This window comes from Acartia tonsa, chromosome 2, assembly GCF_053477335.1.
Source record: "Acartia tonsa isolate MP-2025a chromosome 2, ASM5347733v1, whole genome shotgun sequence".
NCBI lineage: Eukaryota > Metazoa > Arthropoda > Copepoda > Calanoida > Acartiidae > Acartia > Acartia tonsa.
In genome coordinates, this window is record NC_137261.1 from 25,407,152 (window position 1) to 25,431,987 (window position 24,836).

Here is a 24,836-nt window from a genome sequence, read left to right on the forward strand (position 1 = left end):
TATAATTAGGATCTGTCCGACCGTCCGTTTGAAACGGTTGGCTCTTTTTGTGAATTTGGACAGGTTAGAATTGTCCTATCGTTTTTCAATTTTGCATGATGATTCCTGTAATAGTTAGGTAAAATTTAGAAAAAGTAGCAACTCTATGATCGTTATTAGAATGTCGATAACTTTCATAAAAACATTTTTTTTTCTCGTTTGATTGTTGGAATATTAATTCCTATTACAACGAGGTTCAATTCATAAGCGATGTTTCTCTATAATCAAGTCCTGAAAGTGTAAGTGTGTCTTTAAACAGTATCCTGTATTTAAGCAGTTTGCAAAGAACTTCCTTACTTTTGCTTCGACCTATATAAATTCAGTTCTGACACTCTACAACTGTTTATGTCCGTTTGTCCTTTCTTTTGATTTTAGAGCTTTTATATATATTGTCTTCCTTGTCAATTATCATTTCACAAACCTTTATCTTAAAAAAAAGTTAGAAAATGCGACGTGAGTTATTGATACTAAAGGGGGGATGGGGTGGTCATACTTTTGAAACCAAAAGTCAAAGGAACTCAACAACAATAAAAAAGAGTTACAGAACTGAAATTTGACATGGCAGCTAAATTAAAGAGGGAGGGGATTGAAGACACCCTCCCAAAAATAGTTTAAACCTTCCCAGGACCTATAAAAAGCTTCATTGTAAAGGAGAACAATATCGGTTCAGAGGTTAGCGAGTTCCTTCGGGACAGACAAAAAGTTTACTACTTTATATAATAGGATTACACTTGAAAATGATTATTTAGGTAATCATTTTTAAAATCAGAAATAATAATTTTTTCTTTCATTTTTTAAAGAACATCTTCATTAAAATTGTCTCGCATTTGTACAACCTAAAAATCTTTGTCCGAAAACAAATATAATAAATAATGCGCGGCCATTCTCTCTCGCCCTCCCATTATTATTATATATATTTATGTGAGAATGGTTTTGTTCTAAGTGACATCCCATGTTTTCAGACTAAATTATTTGCATGGCTAATTAGGCATACTATAAAAAGTCTGTGTTTCTTGCATTTTTTTGATGGATTTGTCTGTTCATTCCCCTGGTTAAGTCAATGGATAAGACAATGAAAGTTACATAGAAATGTCGCACCATTGATGATAAACGAAATTACCCTGTTTTTATTTTAAATTAGTAGTTGGAAAGTTCGAACACAATAGGTAGTTAATAAACCAACCAATAAAGATTTAATAGAAGTACCCAAAGTTTATAAGCAAACGAATGCGAAAGGTGTTAATAAAAGTTTTGGTACTATTTTTACAGTTTAATATCGCCTTCCTCCCTGTCAATCCCACTTTCAACAAATGCATCACAATTGTCTTTTTTGTATTTTAACTTATATTTTATCTATTTGTTAGGTACACATTACCTTATAATAGATTTACATAGATATTCGTTAATCAATTGGACCATTGAAATATTTGGGTATAGTCCCTTTCGTAGCAACGCTCCTTAAGGGGCAATTCTTTGTATTTTCCACAGTATCTTTTCTCCTATTTCTAGCCCCTGCGGGGGACTCTAATCCTGCGGGGCCAATTCCCTAACCCTCCGGGGCAATCCCCTAACCCAATATAACCTAACCTAACCTAAAATAACCTATTAAAAGCCATTTTAAAAATACGACGGCGTTGCCACGAAAGGGACTTTACCCAAATATTTAAATAATTCTTGAGGACTGTGTCACGTAAGAATCCCCATATCAACTTTATTTTTTAGAGTAGTTATTCAGTGTTAATTTATTCTGACAATATATGTACAATTGTATACTTACATTGTCACTGTCAGGGCCAATGCTTGTATAACAGGGATCTAAAGGGATAAGACAATGGCCGATAAATTGATGTACAAATATACTAACCAATCAAAATTTACTACGGTTCCCAAAGTTGTTAATGCCAACGAATAAGAAAACGTTATTATAAAACTAGTGTAATAAACAGCCATTGTCCCCTCTCTCTCTCTGGTTCTATAATGTGTTTTTCAATTTTCAACATATTTGTTTAGTTCAGACAACATCCAATGAGTAAAATAATCAGCGCAACTATGCTGTAAAAATACTTTAAAAGTCTAAAAGTCCCCTAAAGCCTTGTCATTTAAATCTGTCAAGAGGGAACTGTATTCAGAATAGTTTTCATTGGCCAAGGCTGTAAAAACTAAACTAAATTGTATTTTTAACTAACGGTTGCGCCCCTGGTATGTAAGGGCTCTGTATTAAAATTGGTATGGGACAAAAAAATACCATGAAACCACCTTTGTACATATATGGAGCTTCATTTAAAAGAAGAACTGAATCAGTTCAGGAGTTGTTGCAATCTTAGTCTTTATACAAGAAGCTTGACTAGTCTATTTAATAGGATGACGTTCTCTTTCTCATTTTCTATATCAAAACATTTATCTTACCACAATGTTAATTCTTTTATGCTTTATCAGATTTTAGAATATCTGTCAAAAGTTGAGCTTGGTGTAATTTTTCTTTTTTCATTCAAAGTGTTTTGCATTTAGAAACACAAGACATCAAGATTAATCTTTCTTCTAATGAAATGTTTTCACCCGGGCTAAATTTATTTTATTTAAAGAAGAGCCTTCTTTTTGCGTTCTTTTCTCTTTCTTAATTTATCAGATAAATTATGTAATTAAAATATTACTGAATCAATTTGTTTAAAGAAAATATGAATTCGGAAGAGGTGGTACCATATAATATATTAAATAAAAGTATAAAGTCGTTATCCCCAATCCGACAAAAGCTTACTCATTATTAACTAATCCTGGCATTATAAATATTTTATCGAAATTACAAATTTTACATGACATATGTGAAAGTTTTATGTTGCAACATAAACATGTAAAATCACGCAACTTTTCACACAAAACTATTTTTAGATGCAAGCATAAATCCTGGCAAAATGGAGATGTATTCAGATCCCAGTGCCAGAGGTGGGGTTCTAGAACCTGAGGCCATTGTTGAGATCAAATACAGAGCCAGGTAAGTTAGTTGTTTTTATGGCAATATTGGATAGTTGCAGGGATCTAAAGGAATAAGACATTGGTCGATAAATTGATGTACATCCCAAATAATGATACACAAAATTATCCCTAATGTAGATTAAGATTAGTTGTTGAAACGTTTGGACACTCAAATTAATGAACCAACCAATCAAAATTAAATAAAAGTCCCTAAAGTTGTTAAGCCAAAAAATCAGAGATAAGGGATGAGAAACGTAAGAAAATATTATTTTAGGCCTATTTTCCAACTAGGCCTAAAAAAACAGTTACGGGATGACGCAGTAGTTAGATTTAAATAAACAATGATGAAATAGCTATTATATGAATGCAAAGAAAAAAGTATAGAATAGAATTCAGATAGTTGATGCCACCTAGCATAAAATATAATAAAAACTTTTCTCGTATTCATTCGAATCCGGTGGTTAGGAACCGTTTCTCATCCATACGAAAAAACTATGTCTAGCATCGTATTATATCCAGCTTTCTACGAATATAAAATGTACAATCATAAGATTACAACCAGTTTTTTTAGCCCGTGCCTTCGGCATCTCGGGGCTAAAAAACTGGTTTTAATCTTATAATTGTACATTCTATATCCGCGGAAAGCCCCATTTAAAAAAAGGTTTTTTTTGAGATGGTTAAAAAGGAGGCTGAGACCTAATTTTCGGTCAGGTTTCCCATTCCTTATCCCTGCAAAAAATAAGTATACGTTAACAAAACTTTGGGGAATAGTGTAATAAACAGCCCAATGTCACCTCCCTCTCTGGGATAGTTGTAATGTTAAAATACGTAGGAAAATACCCAAAACGTTTAAAAACAGGAAAAAAATGAAGTGTTTTATTAATGAATCAAATGAAATAAAATACACATAAATTCAGATTTTTTTCTGAAGTGCATTTGGTACTAAACTATATATTACAATCTAGTAAAAAAAAGTTTAGATTAAATCAGGCTTAAAACTATGTACAAATGTTTTAGGTTCTGGCTTATAAATAATCTACTTGTTTTCTATTGTAAATGTTTTTTTCTAAAATATGCATTATATGACTACTTTTGTATGTTTGTCGTTTGCTGATCTTTCATAAGCAACTCATATCATTCAGTAAAATAATCATTGTTGTTTTAAATCCTAGCACAGAAGTCGACCCCCCCCCCCCGGTGTGCATATCGTTTTTCTACTATTAATACAAGCCGCGTAATTTGAATTTTAAAAATGTGCACATTTTTCCACAACCTTTAATTCTGTAAATCTTCAAAAATAAGGCCTTTGGAAAAACCGGTTTTTAAGGCAGAATTTGTTGAAAAAAATCATTTTTAAATATTTGAAACATAAATGTCCCAGAATAGGTTTTCCAAATATATAAAGCATTTAATATAATTGTTTCATTTTCTATGCCTAATTAAGTTTTTAAAAAACGCATTTTTCTTGAAACACCCTGTACAATATATAATTTTGGGTATACTATGCAATATTTTCATCCTTGCTTTTCATTACAGTTATGAAAAGGGACAGTACACAAAACTTTATGGAACATGGATTTAGACAATTACTCGGAGAAGGTTATGGGTACAAATATTTGGGATTTTCAATCAAAAGCAATAAGCCAAACAAATGATACATCATCGTAGTTATTAAGTCCTACCTAATTTGAATAGAAATTAGATTTTATTTTTTTTTTGAAATTTTTTTAAAAATGTTCAATTTGATTGATTTATCTCCTTTGTTATTGATAGGGTTGCTTTGCTTTAAACATTAAGCTAATAGCCATAAGAAATAAAATTGCTAATATTATTAATTATTATTATTGTCAGAATCAACATGTTTTAATTTTACTTGCTCATTATAAAACTGATATTGCCTCTGAAATCTATAGAAAGATTTCAGTATGTTAATTATAGACTTACAAACAGTCGGACATATTTTAATTTGAAAAAAATGTAATATAATTTCGAACTTTGTTGTAACAAATATTTTTCAGATTACTTCACATTGTCCTTAATAATAAAGTAAACCTTATATCATAGACAATCAAAGTTTCTGATTCATAAGGGAACAATGAGTACATATAAACATAGACACACAAATAACGAGGATGACAATATAAGTACCTAAGCAAAATGTATAAGTTAAAGGGTATGTTTAAAACAGCTCTTAATTCTAGAACAAATGCTTTTTTAAAATCAAAATTACATAATTCTAAGGCATGAAGATATATTTCGATTTTAGCAGTTATTTTCAATTCATTTTGTCTAGAATTATATGTATGAAGCATATGATAACATAAAATATTTACATAATTTACATAAATTTATAAGTTAAAAATGCCACAAATTATGTTAAAACTTATCAAGAGGATAATGAAATGAAAACGGAAAATTACGTTTAAAAAAATCTGGAAACCAAACGCTTGCAGTTAAAAGAAACAAGCTTATTCAAATTGAACTTTGGTAAAATTCCTTATGATTAGCCAGCTAATTATAAAGTAGCTGCGCTACTCAAAAACACACACACAAAGTCACCTTGCTATCCCCTCCAGAGTTAAGTACACACTTGAAAGAATTGGATTTTCATAACTTTTTCTCCCTTTTACCTACTTTTTGATATTTCATCTGATCAAGAATAAAAATGGTTTGATTGTTTGGTGCTGTGTCAAGGCTTTACAAAAGATATTTTTTTTTAGGAAATAATACCTGTCTTATATTTGTTTTATCAAAACGTCCTCACCTATCTTACCTAATAAGGTTTAGAAAATGAAATTTGATGTTTAATTAACCCATTGTGGTTTTGATTATGTTGTAAATTCTTTGGTTAGGCGTCAGAGTTCTCTAGAATGAGTAATCTATCCTGAACTGTAAATTATTGATTCTATTTTTTTTATTCGTAATGCAATCTCTATTTATATTTATCAAACCCTTAAATGTAAAAAAATGAAAATACCGCTGCAATGTCAGGGTTTTTTTATTTAGCACAGTTAAGACTTTAAACAATAGATGTAATAATTTGGAAATATTTTAAACTTGAAAAATTTGACTGTTTCTGTAGGGTTGAAAGGTAAAATTTTTTGATGTTGAAATTATGGGATACTGGTCAGAATATGAGAAAATTATGAAAAAAAATATTGATTTCAATCTTCCCAAAGGCTTATTTTCCACAGTCCTTGTCTTTTGTCCCTGGCATATTTTTCCTCTTATTTTTTTATCATAAAAAATGAGCTATAGTTCTTTTATTTAAGTACCTATGAACTTAATCCCCCTTAGCCTAATATAAAGCAATCTTTAAAATATGAACTCAAGTTTTGGTCGCTACAACATATATTTTGTCTGGCTAGTACTAGCACCAGTGTGGTAGGTAGCAGCTAATTTGAATATATTATTGTCCCATTATAATTAAACTTGTCTTCTAGTCTGGTGTTGCATTAATACAGCACAAATATTAAAATTCATAGTGCATGGCAAGTCAGGGATCTGAAGGATAAGGCAATGGTTGAATAGTTGATGTGCATCCCCAATGTTGATTTACAACATTTATGTAAAATACAATTAGTTGTTGAGACTTATGTACAATTAACTTAATGAATCAAACTTTGGGGAGAAGTTTAATAAACAGCTCAATTCCTCCCTCCCTGATAGCAAGTTGTATAAATAAATCTAGACTGAAATATTCGAGTAAAAATGTGGGAATTCGAACTAGACATTTCATCACCGCAAGTCATTGGTTTACCACTAAGCTTCAGCGCCTCCGTTATATATTTTTTGCTAATTCTAATATTTAAATCTTAAGCAGTTTTATCTTCTAACGTCTTGTGAGGATAACAAAGTTGAGACTTGTGTGCTTTGTTTTCATCTAAAGGTCATTTCTCTTCATTCATGGAGAAACTATGTATATTGTATCTAAACTACAAAGTAGATATATGTCTGTCTGTCTGACCGTCTGTCCGTCCGTTAGTCAGTCTTATAAGATCTTGTTTTTGTATTCGTTTTAGAGAATATACTTTTTGTAGGAAGTTACAATTATTTCTCATTATGAATATTTCTATTTCATATTAAAATGCAATAAATGATTTATAAATAAGTTTTATAGGGTGAGGCGGGGCTAGACCGGTAATTTTTTCGGTTTTTTGAGAGAAAAAATGGGGTAAATATTAATATTTCAAATAAAACCAAGACCATTAGAAAGCTTACGGAAAAGACTATCAGGTCCTAAAAGGACGTTTCATAAGGATCGGACTATTTGAGATAGGCTTCTGACTAATAGACACTTACTCTAGAACTCACTCTGAGCTCTGTTTATCTATTTGTCTTTCCTTCAATTCCAAATTCTAAGAGAATAATCTTTTCCACTTGCTTTTTTTTAATCTCACGAATATTTGATGATCAACATTCAAGTTTGGTTATTCTAGATGAATTGTTCAATTTAATCGCCATCCCTCGCTATATATTGATCTTATAAGCCTTGGTTTTTCATAATTTTTGTTTATTATAGATTATAAGGGATATAAGTTGGTGACTTCAAAGTTCTAGGTTGAAGAAAAGTAAACATTATATGATTTTAAGGTTTTCTGTTAATATATTTTATTGGTTTTTGCTTTTTTATATGAGAAAACTGCATCTAAAAACATAAAAAATGTAAATCTAATTTTGACATAAAAGACGACATTTGAAATAGAATTGCTTTAATTTGCTAAACTAACCAATGAGAGAATTGTTTACAACCAATCACAAAGCTTGAAACTCGTTTGCAGACGAAATACAATAACAAATTATTATAAGGATACATGAATATTAGTGCAGATACTCTATAATAAGGATCTGTCTGTATATCAATAATTGCATCCAAATAAATAACAGCTTCTCTACAACTAGGTAATATATGTGTGTCTGTCTATCTATATTTTCAAAATTAACCAACTTATATTCCTTAATCTATACATTCACACATGCGTCTGTAATCTGTAATTGCAGTGACTAGCAGTGCAGGAATACATGCTCTACAATAAGGGTCTTTCTGTCTGTTTGTCTGTATATCCATAAATGCATTCAATCAACAGCTACTCTACAACTACGGAATGTAGGTACCCAGGGATCTAAATGGACCAAACAATGGCCCAAGGATATCACACTAAATCACCCCTTCTGCAGATTCAATTGGTGGTTAAAACATTTGGACACATAATTTAAAGAACCAAACGATCAAAAAACATTAAAGTCCCCAACCTTGGTAGGTAAGCTAATGAATAAGAGAACCTTTTGGGACCAGTGTAATGAAGAGCCTAATGTTCCCTTCTTCCCTGGTATTTATTCCTGTCTGTATATTTAATATGATATATCCAAATTTTCAACTAATTGTAAAAGTAGCGCAGCTTCTCTACAGTTATTGTATGTCTTTACATATATATATCTATCATTTCTAGTTGTCATGGTGCCCATAAATAGTAGCAAATATACTCTACAATTAAGGTATGTGTCTGTACATCCGTATATATGTAATTTGTAATTGCAGCCTATCTGTTCAGTAATACATTATTAGCAGCATCTTAAGTGTCGTTCTGTTGTTCTACATCTGCACTGTTGAAGGACAGTTTGTCTTGTTTTGTTTAAGCCTCAAGACAGGTATTTTAAAGGGGGTGAAGGAAGATGGAATTGTAATATATTGGAAAGTTCAATATAATTGTTGGAAAAATAGTTTTTGTTAAAGCCTAATAAAAAGAAAAAGGATCTCTGTCTGTGTATCTGTGTACTAAAGAATCTTGCTAACCAATGAACTGATATGGTTATCCTTTACAATATAGCGTTTGATATGTCCTGGGAAGGTTTATAAGTATGTTGGTGGAAGATGTCACCACCTTCCCGAGAGAAATCAACCCTAGAAAAAAATTACTTCCCTCCTCCCCCAAAAAGACAATATTTAAATTTTTTCTCCTTTAAACAACAATTGAAATTGAGGGGGGGAATCGACTTCCCCCCCCCCCCAAACTCCAAGGGCTCTTAGAGGCCTCTAGGGGCATAGCCGATAGTAAAGTATCCTATAATTTAAAGTAGCAAGGTTTTTTCGACTGAAGCTAAAGATTACAAATATTGATGGTCTGAATTGGTTTCACTTATCAAGTAAGCTTTATAAATATATTTAGGTGGTTTTAAGCTATTTTCCTGACTTTCTTTGCCAGCCCCTAAAGGTTAGTGGCGAAGCAACTAAAAGAGTATACAGGGGAAGCCGTCAGTATAGAGGGGTTAAAGCAACTCTGATGCAAAATTTTATTGTTATGTTGTACATTTTTAAGCAAAGTTTCTTTGTATTTTAGTTATGGTTAAAAAATGTTGCTCAATCGCCCTCCCCCCCCCTCAATTATTTTTTTAAAATCTTCTGGGTGGGTAGAATGTTAGGGGGCAGGGAGAGAGTAGCTTGTAAGAGTGTAAGCAAGAGGTTAAGATGAATTAGGACAGGAGAAACATACTATTTTTGTATATATTTTTTTCGAAAATTTTCTTGTTTGAGCTAAAAAAAAGATGAGTTTTAGTCATAAAAATGGTTTACACTCTTAAAAATTCAATTATTATTATACTGAAATTTATTAAATTGTAAAATAGGACTTATCACTTGAATCTATTAATTGATAATGATAATTAAAAATGATTAAATCTAGTCTTAGTTAAATAAAGTAACATTATGTAAAAATACATAAATTTGTTGATTTTGGGGTATTTTAAGGCATTTTTGCGCATTTTTTAGAGTGATTTCCGCTGGCTCCGAATTTTTTTTTATTGTTAAAAAAGCTTTAGCAGGTGTTGTTAATACATATTGATCATGTTTCCACAACCTAGAACTTTAAAATCTTAATACATAAAAAATCTTAGATCCCTTATTATAGAATAGGAATGGATGTTGAAAATACGTGGATTTATGACAGGGGAAATTTTTTTTCAATTTAGGTTGCTAACAATATGTTGTTTATTGGTTAGTTCGTTCATCCAAGTAGGAGGGCATGGGGAAAGGGGGTGGATGGGGGTTATCGTTATTTTATCCCGCTGCAAGTTTCACTTTATAAGAGAACATGAAAATCTGGTGTAAGTTTTGAAATATCCATTAGAATAGGAGGTTTATTTTCTATTTGGTGAATCAGATGAATTATTCTGCAACGGTTGATATCCAGGAAAAAAATGTTCAAAATTCAATATAAGATGTAATGTTCAATAGTATGAAATGGTATAATAAGATATTTGCTTCTTTTTATTGTTCCAAGAAAAGAGGTTCTCAGCAACTAAATGGTCTACAGAATAGTTTTACCTATACTATAAAACTTGTTTGGTTATTGGATAATGGGAATTAAACTTCTTTATACTTGAAGCTGCAGTAAAATGAACATTCATGATATTATAACAATTTTTTAAAGAAACAGGTCTTATAATTTGAAAAATCAACTTATTTTTGTTACAAAAATTGTTTGAAGTCTTGAAATTGACAATTTCTTGGAAAGTTTTAGATAATAAGACGTTTACGCAGAAATAATTCAGAAAAAGTTTTTACCTTTTTTGTAATAGTTTTGGTAGATTTTCAAATGATTAAGCAACTAAATGGTCTACAGAATAGTTTTACCTATACTATAAAACTTGTTTGGTTATTGGATAATGGGAATTAAACTTCTTTATACTTGAAGCTGCAGTAAAATGAACATTCATGATATTATAACAATTTTTTAAAGAAACAGGTCTTATAATTTGAAAAATCAACTTATTTTTGTTACAAAAATTGTTTGAAGTCTTGAAATTGACAATTTCTTGGAAAGTTTTAGATAATAAGACGTTTACGCAGAAATAATTCAGAAAAAGTTTTTACCTTTTTTGTAATAGTTTTGGTAGATTTTCAAATGATTATGTAGAATGTAGAAATACCAATAAATTGAAATATTGAAACTTTGTTTCATTTATGTAAGTTTTGGTTTATATAATGTTTTGAAATAGAACTCTTATGTTTACTTTGAAAGTTGAATAATATTATGATACAAGTATTTGATTGGGATTTAAACAAGTTTACATATTCTTATGTAAATGTTCTTAATTATTTACAATGGTAGAAGGAAAAAAAGAGTAAATATTGGAAATAATTTCAAAAAAGGTTTTAAAAAATTATAGTTAATCTTCATAATTTTTTGTGTAAAAATAAGTCAAGTAAGATTAATCAAGCAAGATACACCAGGGAAAGAAAACGAAGTAGCGGGTTTCGTCGTATTTTCACAGTAACTTTTCTCCTATATCTAGCCCATGCTGGGGGCTCTAACCCTGCGGGGCAAGATGCCCAACCCTACGGGGATATCATTAACATTTATTCAACCTAAAATAACCTATCAAAAGCTACTGTCAAAATATGACGACACCCGCTACTTCGTTTTTTCCCATGATCCAACAAGATTATATCGTCGACCATTTAAGACCCTACCAATTCAAAATAATGGAAATTATTTTTGTTAAAACTTCTTAACTCAACGCCTTATCCATTGATACTCGTCGCTTCGCTTCTAGCCTCTAGGGGAGAGCAGGGAGGTCAGGAAAATAGCTTATAACCACCTTTGAATTTGTTGTGCTTTTCGAAGAACCTTAAAGAATGTATTAGATTGGTTTTAGGCTATTTTTGACCTTCCCTAACCTATCCTATAGACTAGGGGGCAAGCAACACAAAAGGATAAAATAGGCCACGGGAGCAAAGAAGTAAATATTTAGCTTAATTCCAATATGCTTCCCTACTGCATTGGATAGAACAATATATGAGCAATATTTTTACTGCAGTTTTTAATAGAAAAGCATCTCTATCTATATAAGAAAGGTAGTAGGTAGCCTAGAAGGAATTAGTTTGTCAGATAAACTAAGGATTCTTTTTCTATGCTGATTCTTTAAATTAAATAGAAAATTAACAATATTACTAGCACAAAATTTAGCAAAACAGGTTTATTTTTTCGCAATTAATTTCGTAAAGTTGGGTGTGGGGTTGTCGTCAAATGCTCGTATTAAGTCAAACTGTTCTAAATTATGGACCATTTCGCATATATACATTTGGTTATACAGTATACGTTACGAAAAATGACCGGTTTTTAAAATGGTCTAGCCTTCCCTGTAATGAAGTTGTAACCCTATTTTCCGACATTCAGCAGGCCATGAAAGAAAATATTCAAAATGAAAAAATTCAGACCCTTATGTATTTTAAGTGAAATTTGGTTATTACAGGGGGGGGGGGGGCTAGACCATTTTAAAGACCGGTCATTTTTCGTAACGTATACTGCAATTAAGAACACTTTGACTTTATATGAGCATTTGACTACAACCCAACACCCAACTTAACGAAATTATGCGAAAAAATGACCCTCTTTGTCGAATGCTTATTTTATCACTTCTGTATAAGTTAGATTTAACTGATCTTAAGCTTATCATTAGAGTAAAACAATTAAGGGAGAAGGAGTTAGATAACTATATGTTCCCTTTTCCGAAGACTATGTGCCGACTTTCAATTGGGTCCTTGAAAACTAGCCAATAAAATCTGGAATATTAACACAATCAAGTCGTACTAAAGAGCAGAAAGCAATTTGCTAGTAGACGAAAAAGGTCCTCAACAGTTAGTTGTATGGTTAAACATCTATATTTATAGATTTATTAACTTACCAATTAACAATCATATTTATTATCTTCTGAAAGTTTCTCATTCTTGTAATATTTTTAATGTAGATGCGTTTGTGTTGGCACAAAAAAAAACAATATTTGCAGATTGTTTACATTTTAAATAAAACAAATATTGTATTACAACAAGCTAAATACAAATGCAAGATTCAACTTTTAGTAAACAAATGACTTACATAACTCGAATAAAATTTAGATTTTTTATAGAATTTGATTACATGCCTTACATGTTTCTTATGAATTCTGTTTAAGGCATTTTATTCAAAGCATAAACTTATCATTCAACAACTTATATGTCTAAAGAAAATGATAATTACAGACATACAGATTTTGGGAGGGAGGGGACATTGGCCTGTTAATTGCACTTGTCTCCAAAGTTTTAAAATCACGTTTTATTATGCGTTGCCTTAACAACTTTGGTTGATTGGTTGCTTCATTAAGTGTCAAAACGTTTTAACCACTAATTGCAATCTACAGAATGGGTAATCTTGTGTTGCATCATTGGGGATGTACATCAATTTATCGGCCATTGTCTTTTCCCTTTAAATTCCTGCATACAGATAGAGAGTGGGAAGAAATTCTTAATTTAGTTTGAAACAGTCCATGTATCATAATTAATCCATCTTTAAACCAAAACAAATAAAGATTTTAGTACTCGCAAAAGACAAAGCTTTCTGTCCTAATTTTTTTGTGTTGTTTTGTTTATTTGTATTACGGCAAATTAATCTCCCCTCCCCCCCCCCCCACACTGAGTAATGTGTAAAATATTGCTACATAGATACTGATTGGGGGGGGGGGGGAGGGTTATCCCTTCTACCTGATCTATTGATACATTATATTCCTTAGGTTTTGTATTATTATCTTGTTTTCTATTTTCTTTGCAATTTAATAGACTGTACTGTACATACTACATACAGATTGTTTGGTAGATTTTTGAAGCTTCTCGAAATATGTCCACTTATTCCACTGAAATATGAATTTTTATTGAAATATTTGAAATTCCATGAAGGTATAAAATAGAGTTTCTATAAATAAATTATCCTCCTCTCTCGGTCAACCAATTTTTTTTTATTTGACTTTCAATGTCTGGTTTTAGTTTTACTTTTTCCAGAATTTTAAAATATGTCTTTCAATTTCCAATAAAACTTTGAGAAAAAAGCATGTTTTATGAAAATTGATACGAGTACATTGTTTTCTGTACAAAATCTATTATTTACATTTTTCTAGAAAGCCTATTGGGTATTCTCAAAAGGAGAGGCTTCATCATCCAACCCCTACTATGTAAGGACCTAAAAGAAGACTGCATGAAAATAAGAGTACTTTATTGGAACAGTGGTTAGCGAGATCTTTAAGTACAGACAGACACATATTTGATTATATCTTTTAATAAACAGGGATTATATTGGGATGGCATTTCTTGGGGTATTGATTTTAGTTTTTGGTAATTTTTTTTTTTTATGACAAAATGTAAAACTATGACATATTTTTGGTGTGACGAAGAAAAGATAGAACGTCGCGTTGTGGGCACAAATTATATAAATATTTTTTTACAGGGAAATCCGACGAACCATGGAGCGACTAGACCCTGTTGTACGTGAGTTGACCGCTGACCTGGCTAATGCTAACACACAACTTGAAAAAGAGACAATCGAACAAAAATTAAAGGTAAAATTGGCATTTATTTGTGCATATAGAATAAGGTTAAGGATTGAAATAGAATTTTTCATTATTTTCCAAAAACATAAGAAAATAGTTTAAGCTTTACGTTCTTTATCTTTTTCTTCAGAAGAAAAAACCTACTACTTCATTGCCTATATTCATTTGTTTTATTGCTAACTTATTAGCATTGAAGTCGTTTTTTTTGTTGTTGTAGATTTTCGATAGTTTAAAATAATAAAAAAAAATTATTAGGTTCGGGAAGAGATGTTGGCAGGTGTGTACCACCAGATTGCTGTTCAATTCGCCGAGCTGCACGACACCCCCGTCCGTATGAAGGAGAAGGGAGGAGTGAAAGCCATAGTTCCATGGACAGCTTCCCGCAGATTTATCTACTGGAGGCTCAGCAGGAAAATGAGAGAGATTAAGATGTCCCAGGTATAGTTTACAGATTTAGAATGAGACAAATCATGAAAGTGATTTTCTATTTTGATTACATTAGATTATAACTTTATAGAGGTAATGGGGATGAATTAATTTACTACCCAAAATAACAAATTACCTTTTGCTAAATGCCACTGAAATAAATGAGTTATTGACATGACAACCATTGACCTATCCTTGTAAACCCAGGGAATTTGACTTTGAATTGAACTGATACCTACTCAAAATTGTATTATTTATTATATTTGCTGGCAAAAACTTTGGGTACTACTACTTATGTTGAATTTGATTTGTTTGTTCCATACTATTAGTGTCCAAGCATAATTTTTTCAACAATTTCAATCAACAGAATGGGAAATTATGTTAATCATCATTGGGGTTGTCTAGAAATCTATTGTTCATAGTCTTACTGAAAAGACGTCTTGACAAATACTTTGATCAAGTCAAAAGTGCACAAATTGAACTCAAATTAGAATAAATGCTAAGTTAATTCGAAACCGTATTTTTTAATCACTTCTAATATTTGATTAACTTTCAATTTTCTGATTCTATCTGGCCTAAATTTCATAGAAAGGGAAAGTTGAATTTCTATGCACAACATTGATTTTTAGTCCTTGAATAAATAAAAATTTACTCTCTTTATTGTTACTCAAAGATATAAAGTTGCATTGCATTGGCATGTTTATTGTTTATTGCAGAATATACAATTTTGCAAAATTCTTATGTTATGCCAACACACTAACACACACACACATACACATACACATACAGTCACACACATACAGTCACACACACACACAATTACATTTACTCTCACTCTTTCACAATATGAATTAACTCAAGGGGAAAGGGAAAAGTATATGTGGATAAAAAAATTGCCAAAGAAGACAGACGAACAAATTGAGTTATAGAGTCTATGTGCATGGGTCACAAGTGAATTCACATGAAGTTTCATTATTCTGTATAATTAACTAAAGGAGTAAATCACAAGTTCCATAGCATTATAGATGGACCGACTGAACATTTGAAATTTTAATTGGTCATTATTAGCTTTCTCAGAAAAAGTATATGTCTTGCAGGCTAGAGCATTACCTACAGACCGACGGACCAAGTGAGTTATGTTCATTATACTCATTGTTATAAGAAATATAGACAAAAGAACATGTTTATAAAAAGCTCTTTATGAATTTCTATCTGAATAGGTAGATTATTTCTAATTGAATGAGATACTTGGTTTTAAGAGAACTAAACATTAACTTCTTTTTACTTCATGTAGATAAAAATTAGTCGTTGAAACGTTTAAACACTCAGCTTATTGAAGCAACCAATCAAAATTAATTGAAGTCCCCAAAGTCGTTTAGCCTACGAATAAGAAAACGTTATTATAAAAGTTTGGGGACTACCTAGTGTAATAAATAGCCAATTGTCTCCTCTCTCTCTCTCTCTCTCTCTCTCTCTGTAATCTACGCTAATATTTTTATTTAATTTACGTATCCGCATGTGACTAAACCAAACAGAGAGAAAACGGTGCAGTTAATTTGAAAACAAAAGAAAATAAAGAAAAGAATTCTTTCATGAAAAAACTTTGTTATCTGTATTGTTTGTAACTATTAAACAAAAAGGATAGTTGGAAACATTAAAACTTGCAATCATTATCATAAAAATTAATGTACTTTCTAGTTCTTTTTAACCTAGTTTACGAAAAAGTTTAAAGTACAAAAGAACCATTTGAGTACAGAATTGTTATTTGTACAATTGTACACCGCTCTAAAGAAAAGGAAGGTCCAATCGATGGACACTTGCTTGTATTTTGATGAATTTTGAAATCTTAAAATTTGTAAATACCAGAAACTATTCAACAAAATAGCTAATCGATAGTAAATGCTTCCATGAGACAGCGTATCAAGTCATAATGTTCTTGAATGTAAACCTTAAGCTGGAACTAGTATCTATAATATCTTGTCTTTATGACTACTTAGGTTCAAACACTAAGAAAATACAGCTACACACACACACACACACACACAATTAATTTATGCAAATGATCAATATTTCCCTTCTGGAATAATTTCGTGCTGATGTTCTAATAATCATATTTTCATTTTGTAGGAAATTTTGAATATAAACCCAAGCACAGAAGCTATGCACATTGAGGCCTCGCTTAAGCGCTGGTTTGTAGAGGACCACCCCGCCCAGCCACACCTCTGGGAGGATGACCGGACAGTTGCTGAGTGGCTGGACGGTCAGCTTGATCCCACCACTAAGTCGGTTTGCCAGGTAAAAAGATTATTTTGTGTGATTATTTTAACACGTGTAATTTCAGCAAAGGTTAAAAGTTTTTCTATATATATGTAGTGTCTTTTTGAAATTTTTACAACAAGCGTTTTAAAGCATTAGTATGTTCATAAAATGTAATTTTAATTATGCTTATAATAAAGTAACAGGATCTCTGTGTCTGTTAGTTTGTGCCGAAGGATCTCTCTTACCACTAAACTGATATGGTTCTCCTTTACAGTGTAATTTCTCATAGGTCTTAGGCATGTTTTTGACTATTTTTGAGGAAGGGGTTACCACAACTTTCCCAATAGAAATCGCCAAAAATTAAATAAAAATTACATCCACTTCCTAGCGGCCTTTAAGATATTTTTTTTGTTAACAGTTTATTTTGTTGTTATCTTTATATTTAAACTAACCTCCTTTTTTAGGACAATCTAAAAATTTTGCGTCGGGACGCACTGTTTAAAAAGGTGCGCGGCTTAGAAGCTGACCTCGCGCTGGACCTGTGCACACACCTAGTACAGAGGATTAACAAGGAGAAGAGGACAGACTTCCTAGAGAGCCTCAAAGATTTGCTTGCCGCCAGTGAAGAACAAGGTGATTTCCCCCCCTAGATTATATACTTTTTTAGCCACGAAAAGGTTACCTACCTTTTATTCTAAATAATTCGTTGTGGTAGTTTGTCTGCCCATCAACCCGTAACATTAATATGATTTTCTCGACTGCTATTCAAGATAGCATCCTGTTTTTTCGGTATTTATTCCTTACCAAAAATATACAGGAACTTACTTTATCCGCTAGTCTGTTAGTTATGCTACAAATAAAATAATTAAACATATCTTTAAATATGTTAATGTTTTCGCGAATTTCTATATAAATTTTTTTTTTCGATTTATTATCACATCTGCTCTTAAATTTAATTTAACTTAGGAATATTGCAGACAAAGGGTCTGTTTATTACACTAGTCCCCAAAGTTTTATAATAATGTTTTCTTATTCGTTGGCTTTATAACTTATGAGACTTTTGTTGAATTTGATTGGTTGTTTTATTAAGTTGAGTGTTCCAACGTTTCAACCACTAATTTTCATTTACAGATGGGGTAATTTTGTGTGTCGTTGTTGCGGATTACATTAATTTATTGGCCATTGTCTTATCCATTAAGATCCCTGGATGTTGTCATCTTTATTCTTTGATTAATTGTAGGAGACACAGAGGAGGACAACAAATCCTTGTCTAGTGTTGAGGAGGGTGAAAAACAAAACATCCTGGAGGAATCAATTTGATGCCACTGCAAAGGAACAATGGAACCCCAATCCTGTAGTCAGATTCAGACAAATCATTTCTATAAAGTCAGACCTAGCCAGTAATATACAACACACATTTGTATGTAATATTAATAATTTTACTATGACACAAAGCTTGAATTTTCTCTTGCCCACAGAAATATTAGTCTTGTCCTTATTATTAACTCCATAATATAATCATATTATTTATATTATCAGGTTTTGAGTTAGTTTTAGTTGTATGTAAGTATGGTTTATTTCCTTTTTTTCTAAGTCAAAAACAAATTTAACTTTTTCTGTTTTAGTCATACTAAGATCCTAAGCATTAAGTTTTAAATATATATTATTTTTTGTCTGTTGAAAATTTAAATTCGTAGTTACTCTTGTTATGTTTAATTAGATTATTCAATTTGGATGTTTTGCGAAAACTTTGGTATAATTTTTTTGTAACCCGTGATGTGTAAATTCTAGTATTTTGATTGCATTTAGTCAGCACTGGTAGGTGTGCCATCACTTCCGCACGTTTTCATAATTCACAAATAACTTGTACGGTGTTTCCCCTTAAAGTGGTTATCGAGCACTGATACATCCTCCCCACCCCTTTATATTTGAAATCGGGCTACCCTGTACTCAATATAGCCTAAAATACTTTTACTTGCCTTTATATAAAAACGAGCAATCGGAGAACTACTCCTCACAAATTTCAAAGAAGGGGATGGGGGTAGTTTTGTTCAGGATAACCGTCATTTGTGCTTTTCAACATTATACAATATAAAACCAGGGTTTCGGATCCGCATTGATTTTATGCGGATCCGGATCCGGATCCGGATCCTCAAAATTTGGTCAGTGCGGATCCGGATCCGGATCCGGATCCGGATCCGGATCCTACTGGATCCGGATCCGGATCTTTGACAATAAAAATAAAATCACCAAATTTTTCAAAAAAATTAATTCTTCAATTCAAAGTCAAAAATACTTTTAATTTTCAAGTCTGAACCTAAACCTTAAAGATTGGCTCTCATCAAGAGAATGTCTGAGATTTTATATAAATTTAGGTAGATTTTTCCATTTTTTCCGCATTTTTTGGAGTCTAAGGATCCGGATCCGGATCCGCATTTTTTTTGCGGATCCGGATCCGGATCCTTGGACTCAAAATATGCGGATCCTTGCGGATCCGGATCCGGATCCGGATCCGGATCCGAAACCCTGTATAATAAAACACGTGTTGGAAGTGATGATACACCAGCTTAAAAACACACAACATTCCTCAAGGAAAAATAATCATTTTTTTGTCCTTTTTTCCTGTGATATCTCATTTTAGCAGAAACACGGGTGGGGACTGATATTTAGAAAATTTAATCTTGTAATGTTTGTTTGAATTATGAAATATAATTCTCTCCTCCTCTAAAGAGAGAGGATATAATGAAATCCAGGAGGAAAAGGTATGTATAATATTGATACTAAAAACAAAAACATTGCATGATTAAAATTCCTTTATATCCGACTTTGTTTCTGACAGTAAAATCTACCTAGTCATTTAAAAAGAAATAAGGGCTTTTCCTAAACTTTTTGAGCTTCTTAAAAAATTTTCATTCTCTTTGTTTTTTATTTTCAATTTTTAGTCAGTTGTCCTGTACTTTTTGCTTGCCATTATGAATACTTTATAGCATTTGTAAGAATACTTCAGTATTTTACTTTTTGATACTCCTTATTAATTTAGTTTCTACAGATACTCAAGATTTTTCATTTTATTACAATTTTATTTTAATGTAAATTTGCAAGTATTTTGTTAGGCTATTAATATTTTAAATACTTTATATTTTACTTGAATTTTATTTTCAAGACTGGAATTAGTATTTTTATTTGAACATTTAATTTAGATTGTACATTTAAACTTTTTTTTAATAATTAATATATATTTAACATCGTATTATAGACAGTTCTATAATAAGAAAATGTAGACTCCTGGTTTGTTGAATTTGTATTTTATTTTTCGAGGACTATTGTCTTCAATTCGGTATTTAATTTTTTCTTCCTGGTTAAGAACCGGTTTTAATTTAGCGTATATTAATCGGATTCGCAGCCATACTGAAAAAAAAACATTATATTTTCAGCTATTAGCTTTGAAACTAATTTTATTTTACTATGATAATGTTTTTTGTTTACTATAGAGAGATTAAACTCCTTACAATAAAAAAAAAACTTGTATTTTTAATTATAATATAATATGTATTTTCTGTATTGTGATTTTTGATTTTTTGTGATGAAAATTAAGTACTACGCTCTTGATTCGATATTTAGTTTTGAAAATGACAGTCCTAATTTTATTTTATGTATATTTTGTCAATATATTGTGAAAAGGACCTAATAATTTTATGTAAGTAATAAAAAAAATAATGGATATGAAAAAGAGCGTTTGAGTTTTTATCTTATATGCTTTTAATTTTTTAATAATATATCAATGACACAAATTTTTCAGATTTATCACAAATGTAAAATGCTGGTTTACTGAAAGTAATTTTGGAAGTGAGTTTGTATTTTTATTAAATTATTAACTAATGTCTTGGAAAAGCCGCTTAGACAACCAGAGAGAGAGGTGATAATGGGCTGTTTATTACACTAGTATCAAAAGTTTTATAACCTCGTTTTCTAATTTGTTAGCATAACAACTTTGGCGACTTAATCGAATTTTGATTGGTTGGGTCATAAAGTTGAGTGTTCAAACGTTTCAACCACTAATTATAATAGTATTCTACAGAAGGGGTAATATGGTGTAGTGTCATTGTGGATGTATATCAATTTATCTGCCATTATCTTATCCCTTAGGATTTAGATCCCTTTAGGGGGATTACTGTCAAGTGTTCTCTGATTTGGAAGTTGCAATCCTTGTTTGAATTTGGGTTGAAAGAAAACTTTTATCTAAATGTTGCTTGATCTAAACAATCAATAAAAAGAAAGTTTATTGGCCGATAGATTTTCTATATAACATGTTTAAATTTGTTGTGATATGCTGAAAAATGAAAATTCGTAGATTTTTAAAAGAATTTTGTATCAATATCTTCACATTTAATATTCTACATCTGAACATCTGCTATGTTTCTCATCTTGTCCGTATGTATATCCCTGATAATTTTGATCTTCGCTACTTATATGTACATAGATGTCATCCTTGTTTTTCCCACTTAAAGCCGAAGTGTTGCGGATCCGGATGCGGATCTGACCGGATCCGGATCCTTGACAATAAAAATAAAATCAACAAATTTTTCAAAAAATATTTATTCTTTAATCTTGAATACAATGTGGGAGAAAAGAGTGTAGGAGTGAATCAGCTGATCTTAACAAGGTTACCAGATATTTCAAAATTTGTAAGTGACTAGGTATTTTTTATAAATTTAGGTAGATTTTTCCATAAATTTATACCCCAGGATCCGGATCCGGTTCCTTGGACTCAAAAAAATGCGGATCCTTGCGGATCCGGATCCGCAACACTGCTTATAGGTATAATATATTTTTACGTTTCTCTTTCACGTAACGATTATCAAATAATAAGCTATGCTTTAAAAAAATAATACCTACATTTTTTTATTGATCGACACAACCCTACTATTCTAGACTGGTAACATGTTTGTCTTGTATTTGTAATGGAAACAATCATGCAACTTTTTTATGTCCATAAATATTTTATCTTGTTTATTATACTTTATTTGTGTCTACTCGACTTCCTATTTTATTTAGGTTGGATAAGTAATTTTCTTTATTCGCCTATTTAATATATTAGACACTCCGACGTTTGTTATTCATGCGTTTGTCCTGAAACTATTTATTTATGTTTAGATGTCTATCATGCCAGCAAAGCTGTTGATATGTTTCCTGGCTGGATGGCCTTTAGTTTCTCATTCAGAACTCATTGTGAACGTTAGCAAAGGTTCTCAACAGGTAGTCTTTATCTCTTTGAAGAGGGAAGAGGGCATTTATTAGGTATTAATTGTGTAAAAATTTCCTACAATTTCATTCTAGCTGTTTTTGAGATCTTATAGTACAGTACAGGCATCGCCTAAAGTTTTATAAATGCCTGCAGACACGTTTCAATTTTGATGATATTACCTTTATTTTACAGGCAAATGTTTATCGTGAGAGTATAGGCGGTAATCTTACAGAAGATTCTGTCACTGTTCAGTTTCTAATGCCTTCTGGAATTCATCTGAAACAGGTAACCAGTTATTGCATACCTGAACAGGTATCTAAAGGGATAAGACAATGGTCGATAAATTGATGTACATCTACAATGATGATACACAAAATTTCCTCTTCTGTAGATTACAATTATTAGTTGGTAAAACGTTTGGATACTCAACTTAATGAATCAACCAATCAAAATACATTACAAGTCCCCAAAGTTGATAAGCCAACAAATAAGAAAACGTTATTGAAAACTTTTGGGACTAGTGTAATAAACAGCCAATTATCCCCTTCCTTCCAGATACCTAAATCAAGGTAACTTTATGTTGTTGGATTTTATGTGTAAGGGTGCAAATTTTAATTACAAACTATAAACATTTATACAGAAATATTCATTCCCATATAAACAACCCCTTAAATAGTGGATGTAAATATTCATTTATTTCCCGGAGGGAGTCATTTTTAGAAGATTTTTAATTTTTTTTGGAAGATATTTGAATTTTTATTAATTAGGTATGAAAAGAAACTTGATATCAGGGATATAAATGATCATAGCCGGGAAATAAATGAAAATTAAAAACCAAAATTAAACCACATTTTAGAATAAAAAAATGAGTTTTTTTGTTTAAATGAGAATGATATTCCTAAACAAAAACTGGACAGGAATACCCCATTTCTTCTTGTGTAGATTTATTAATTTGGTGGTGTTTATTGATATCAGGGATCGGAAGCCTCATGTAAGCCGCGCATAAGCCTCAGTTTTAAACCTGCTTGTGAGCAGAAAAAAAAATTTAAGAAAGAAGGATTGTCTGCTAAAGAGCCGTTTTATACATCCAGCTGAATTTTATAGTGATAAAATCACGATTTCACTGAGGCTTACACGCGGCTTACGTGAGGCTTCCGATCCCTGATTGATATTAATTTGACACCTGCCATACGATTGTCATAATAAGAAAGCTCGAGCTACCTGTTTCCCCCTCAAACCTTTAGAATTCCTCATTATAAACCCGCCCCCAACGCACACTCCTCCCCACCAAAAAAAAACTTGGACGTCCTTGGCGATCTAAGTAGTAAATCCATTGCTATAGCTATGTTGTATTCAAATGAGCAAATTAGATTAAAATTTAGGTTACTGACCTGTCCAGAAAAGTGACAATAACCAAGTACACAATTCCTGGGGAACAGGACCTGGCAGAAACTGGTTACAAGGTAAAAAAATATGACAGTGTCAGTTGTCCCACTTTTGAACAAAATTGTTGATTTTCTAATATGTCACACGTAATAAAAAATGGGGGGAAATTAATAAATAAGTCATTCTTTAATAATGTTATTTAGTGGTTAACCTTAATTAGGTCTTATGGTTGAACATTAACAACTTATTGAAGCAGAAGTTTATTTTAATATAATGAATATGTAATGGTAAACATTAAAAATCTTATAAAGTGCATTTGGAACTCAATACCTATCTACCTACACCTTCTTAACTTTGAATTTGTAAAAATATATTTCTTATGCTTAATATTGAGCAAGGTTGCAATTACATAGTGGTGTCGGTTAAGGGTGGTCTGATAAATATAAAAGGATTTAACTGGAAACTTGTTAAATGTGCAGGCACTGGAGATTACATAAGGCACAGAACTTATCTATTAATTACACTTTCCAAGAGAATAATTTGAATTTAAGTTTGTTTAGTAAAGTTTAGATTGTAAATAATGAAGTAATTAGCATGGTAACTAACCTGTGTGCCTTCTATTCACACCTAAACTATAGGCCTAGAGTAAGTGGGATTAAGGATTTGTAATTTCACTATTATCTTTATATAAAATTAACAGGTTATCTACCTGTCTGTTTGTCTGTCTGTCTTTGGGTACCGAAGGATCTTACTAACCGATATGATTCTTCTTTGCAGTGTAGCTTCTTAAAGATCCTATGAAGGTTTATAACTTTTTTAGGGGAAGGCCTTCCTTCGAAGGTTCCACCAAGCTCCTAAGAAAATATTTTCTCTTGCTAAAATTTTTTTTTACTTTTTCTTTTTCAAACTAAAATTAAAAATTGGATAGGGTCGACAACCCACTCCCCGCTCTTCTTACCGACTCCCGTAGTTACAGAACAAAACAAGTTTTACCCCAACATTACGCCACTAAATATCTAAATTTTCAGCAATTTTACATGGAATTAATTTGCTGAATAACGGCCCACCCCTGGTTGGTCATTAACTTGGTCATCTTCTAATTTTGTTGTCTATCTGGTTGTTTTTCAAATTTTTATAATATTTCATGATTTTGTGT

The 24,836-nt window shown here is 31.4% G+C and overlaps 2 protein-coding genes across 5 annotated transcripts in view; both read left to right on the plus strand.

The window, feature by feature from the left end:
• The window catches only part of ACC (acetyl-CoA carboxylase), a 152,192-nt gene extending 131,343 nt beyond the window's left edge, over positions 1–20,849 (plus strand). For 3 of the 4 annotated variants that reach the window (XM_080149909.1, XM_080149917.1, XM_080149925.1), the window contains 6 exons: positions 2,926–3,028; positions 14,262–14,373; positions 14,620–14,802; positions 16,918–17,085; positions 17,514–17,682; positions 18,290–18,867. In XM_080149909.1, coding sequence (XP_080006035.1) covers positions 2,926–3,028; positions 14,262–14,373; positions 14,620–14,802; positions 16,918–17,085; positions 17,514–17,682; positions 18,290–18,369 — 815 coding nt within the window. In that variant the 3' untranslated portion in view covers positions 18,370–18,867. Of the gene's footprint in view, positions 1–2,925; positions 3,029–14,261; positions 14,374–14,619; positions 14,803–16,917; positions 17,086–17,513; positions 17,683–18,289; positions 18,868–19,601 lie in introns of those variants that run through there. The other variant, XR_013875481.1, reaches the window with a different exon arrangement.
• Positions 20,846–24,836, plus strand: part of oaf (BRICHOS-like domain-containing protein out at first) — a 44,200-nt gene continuing 40,209 nt past the window's right edge. Inside the window, exons 1-4 of the mRNA XM_080149934.1 lie at positions 20,846–20,895; positions 22,204–22,305; positions 22,487–22,579; positions 23,677–23,757. Coding sequence (XP_080006060.1) covers positions 22,204–22,305; positions 22,487–22,579; positions 23,677–23,757 — 276 coding nt within the window. The 5' untranslated portion in view covers positions 20,846–20,895. The remainder of the gene's footprint in view (positions 20,896–22,203; positions 22,306–22,486; positions 22,580–23,676; positions 23,758–24,836) is intronic.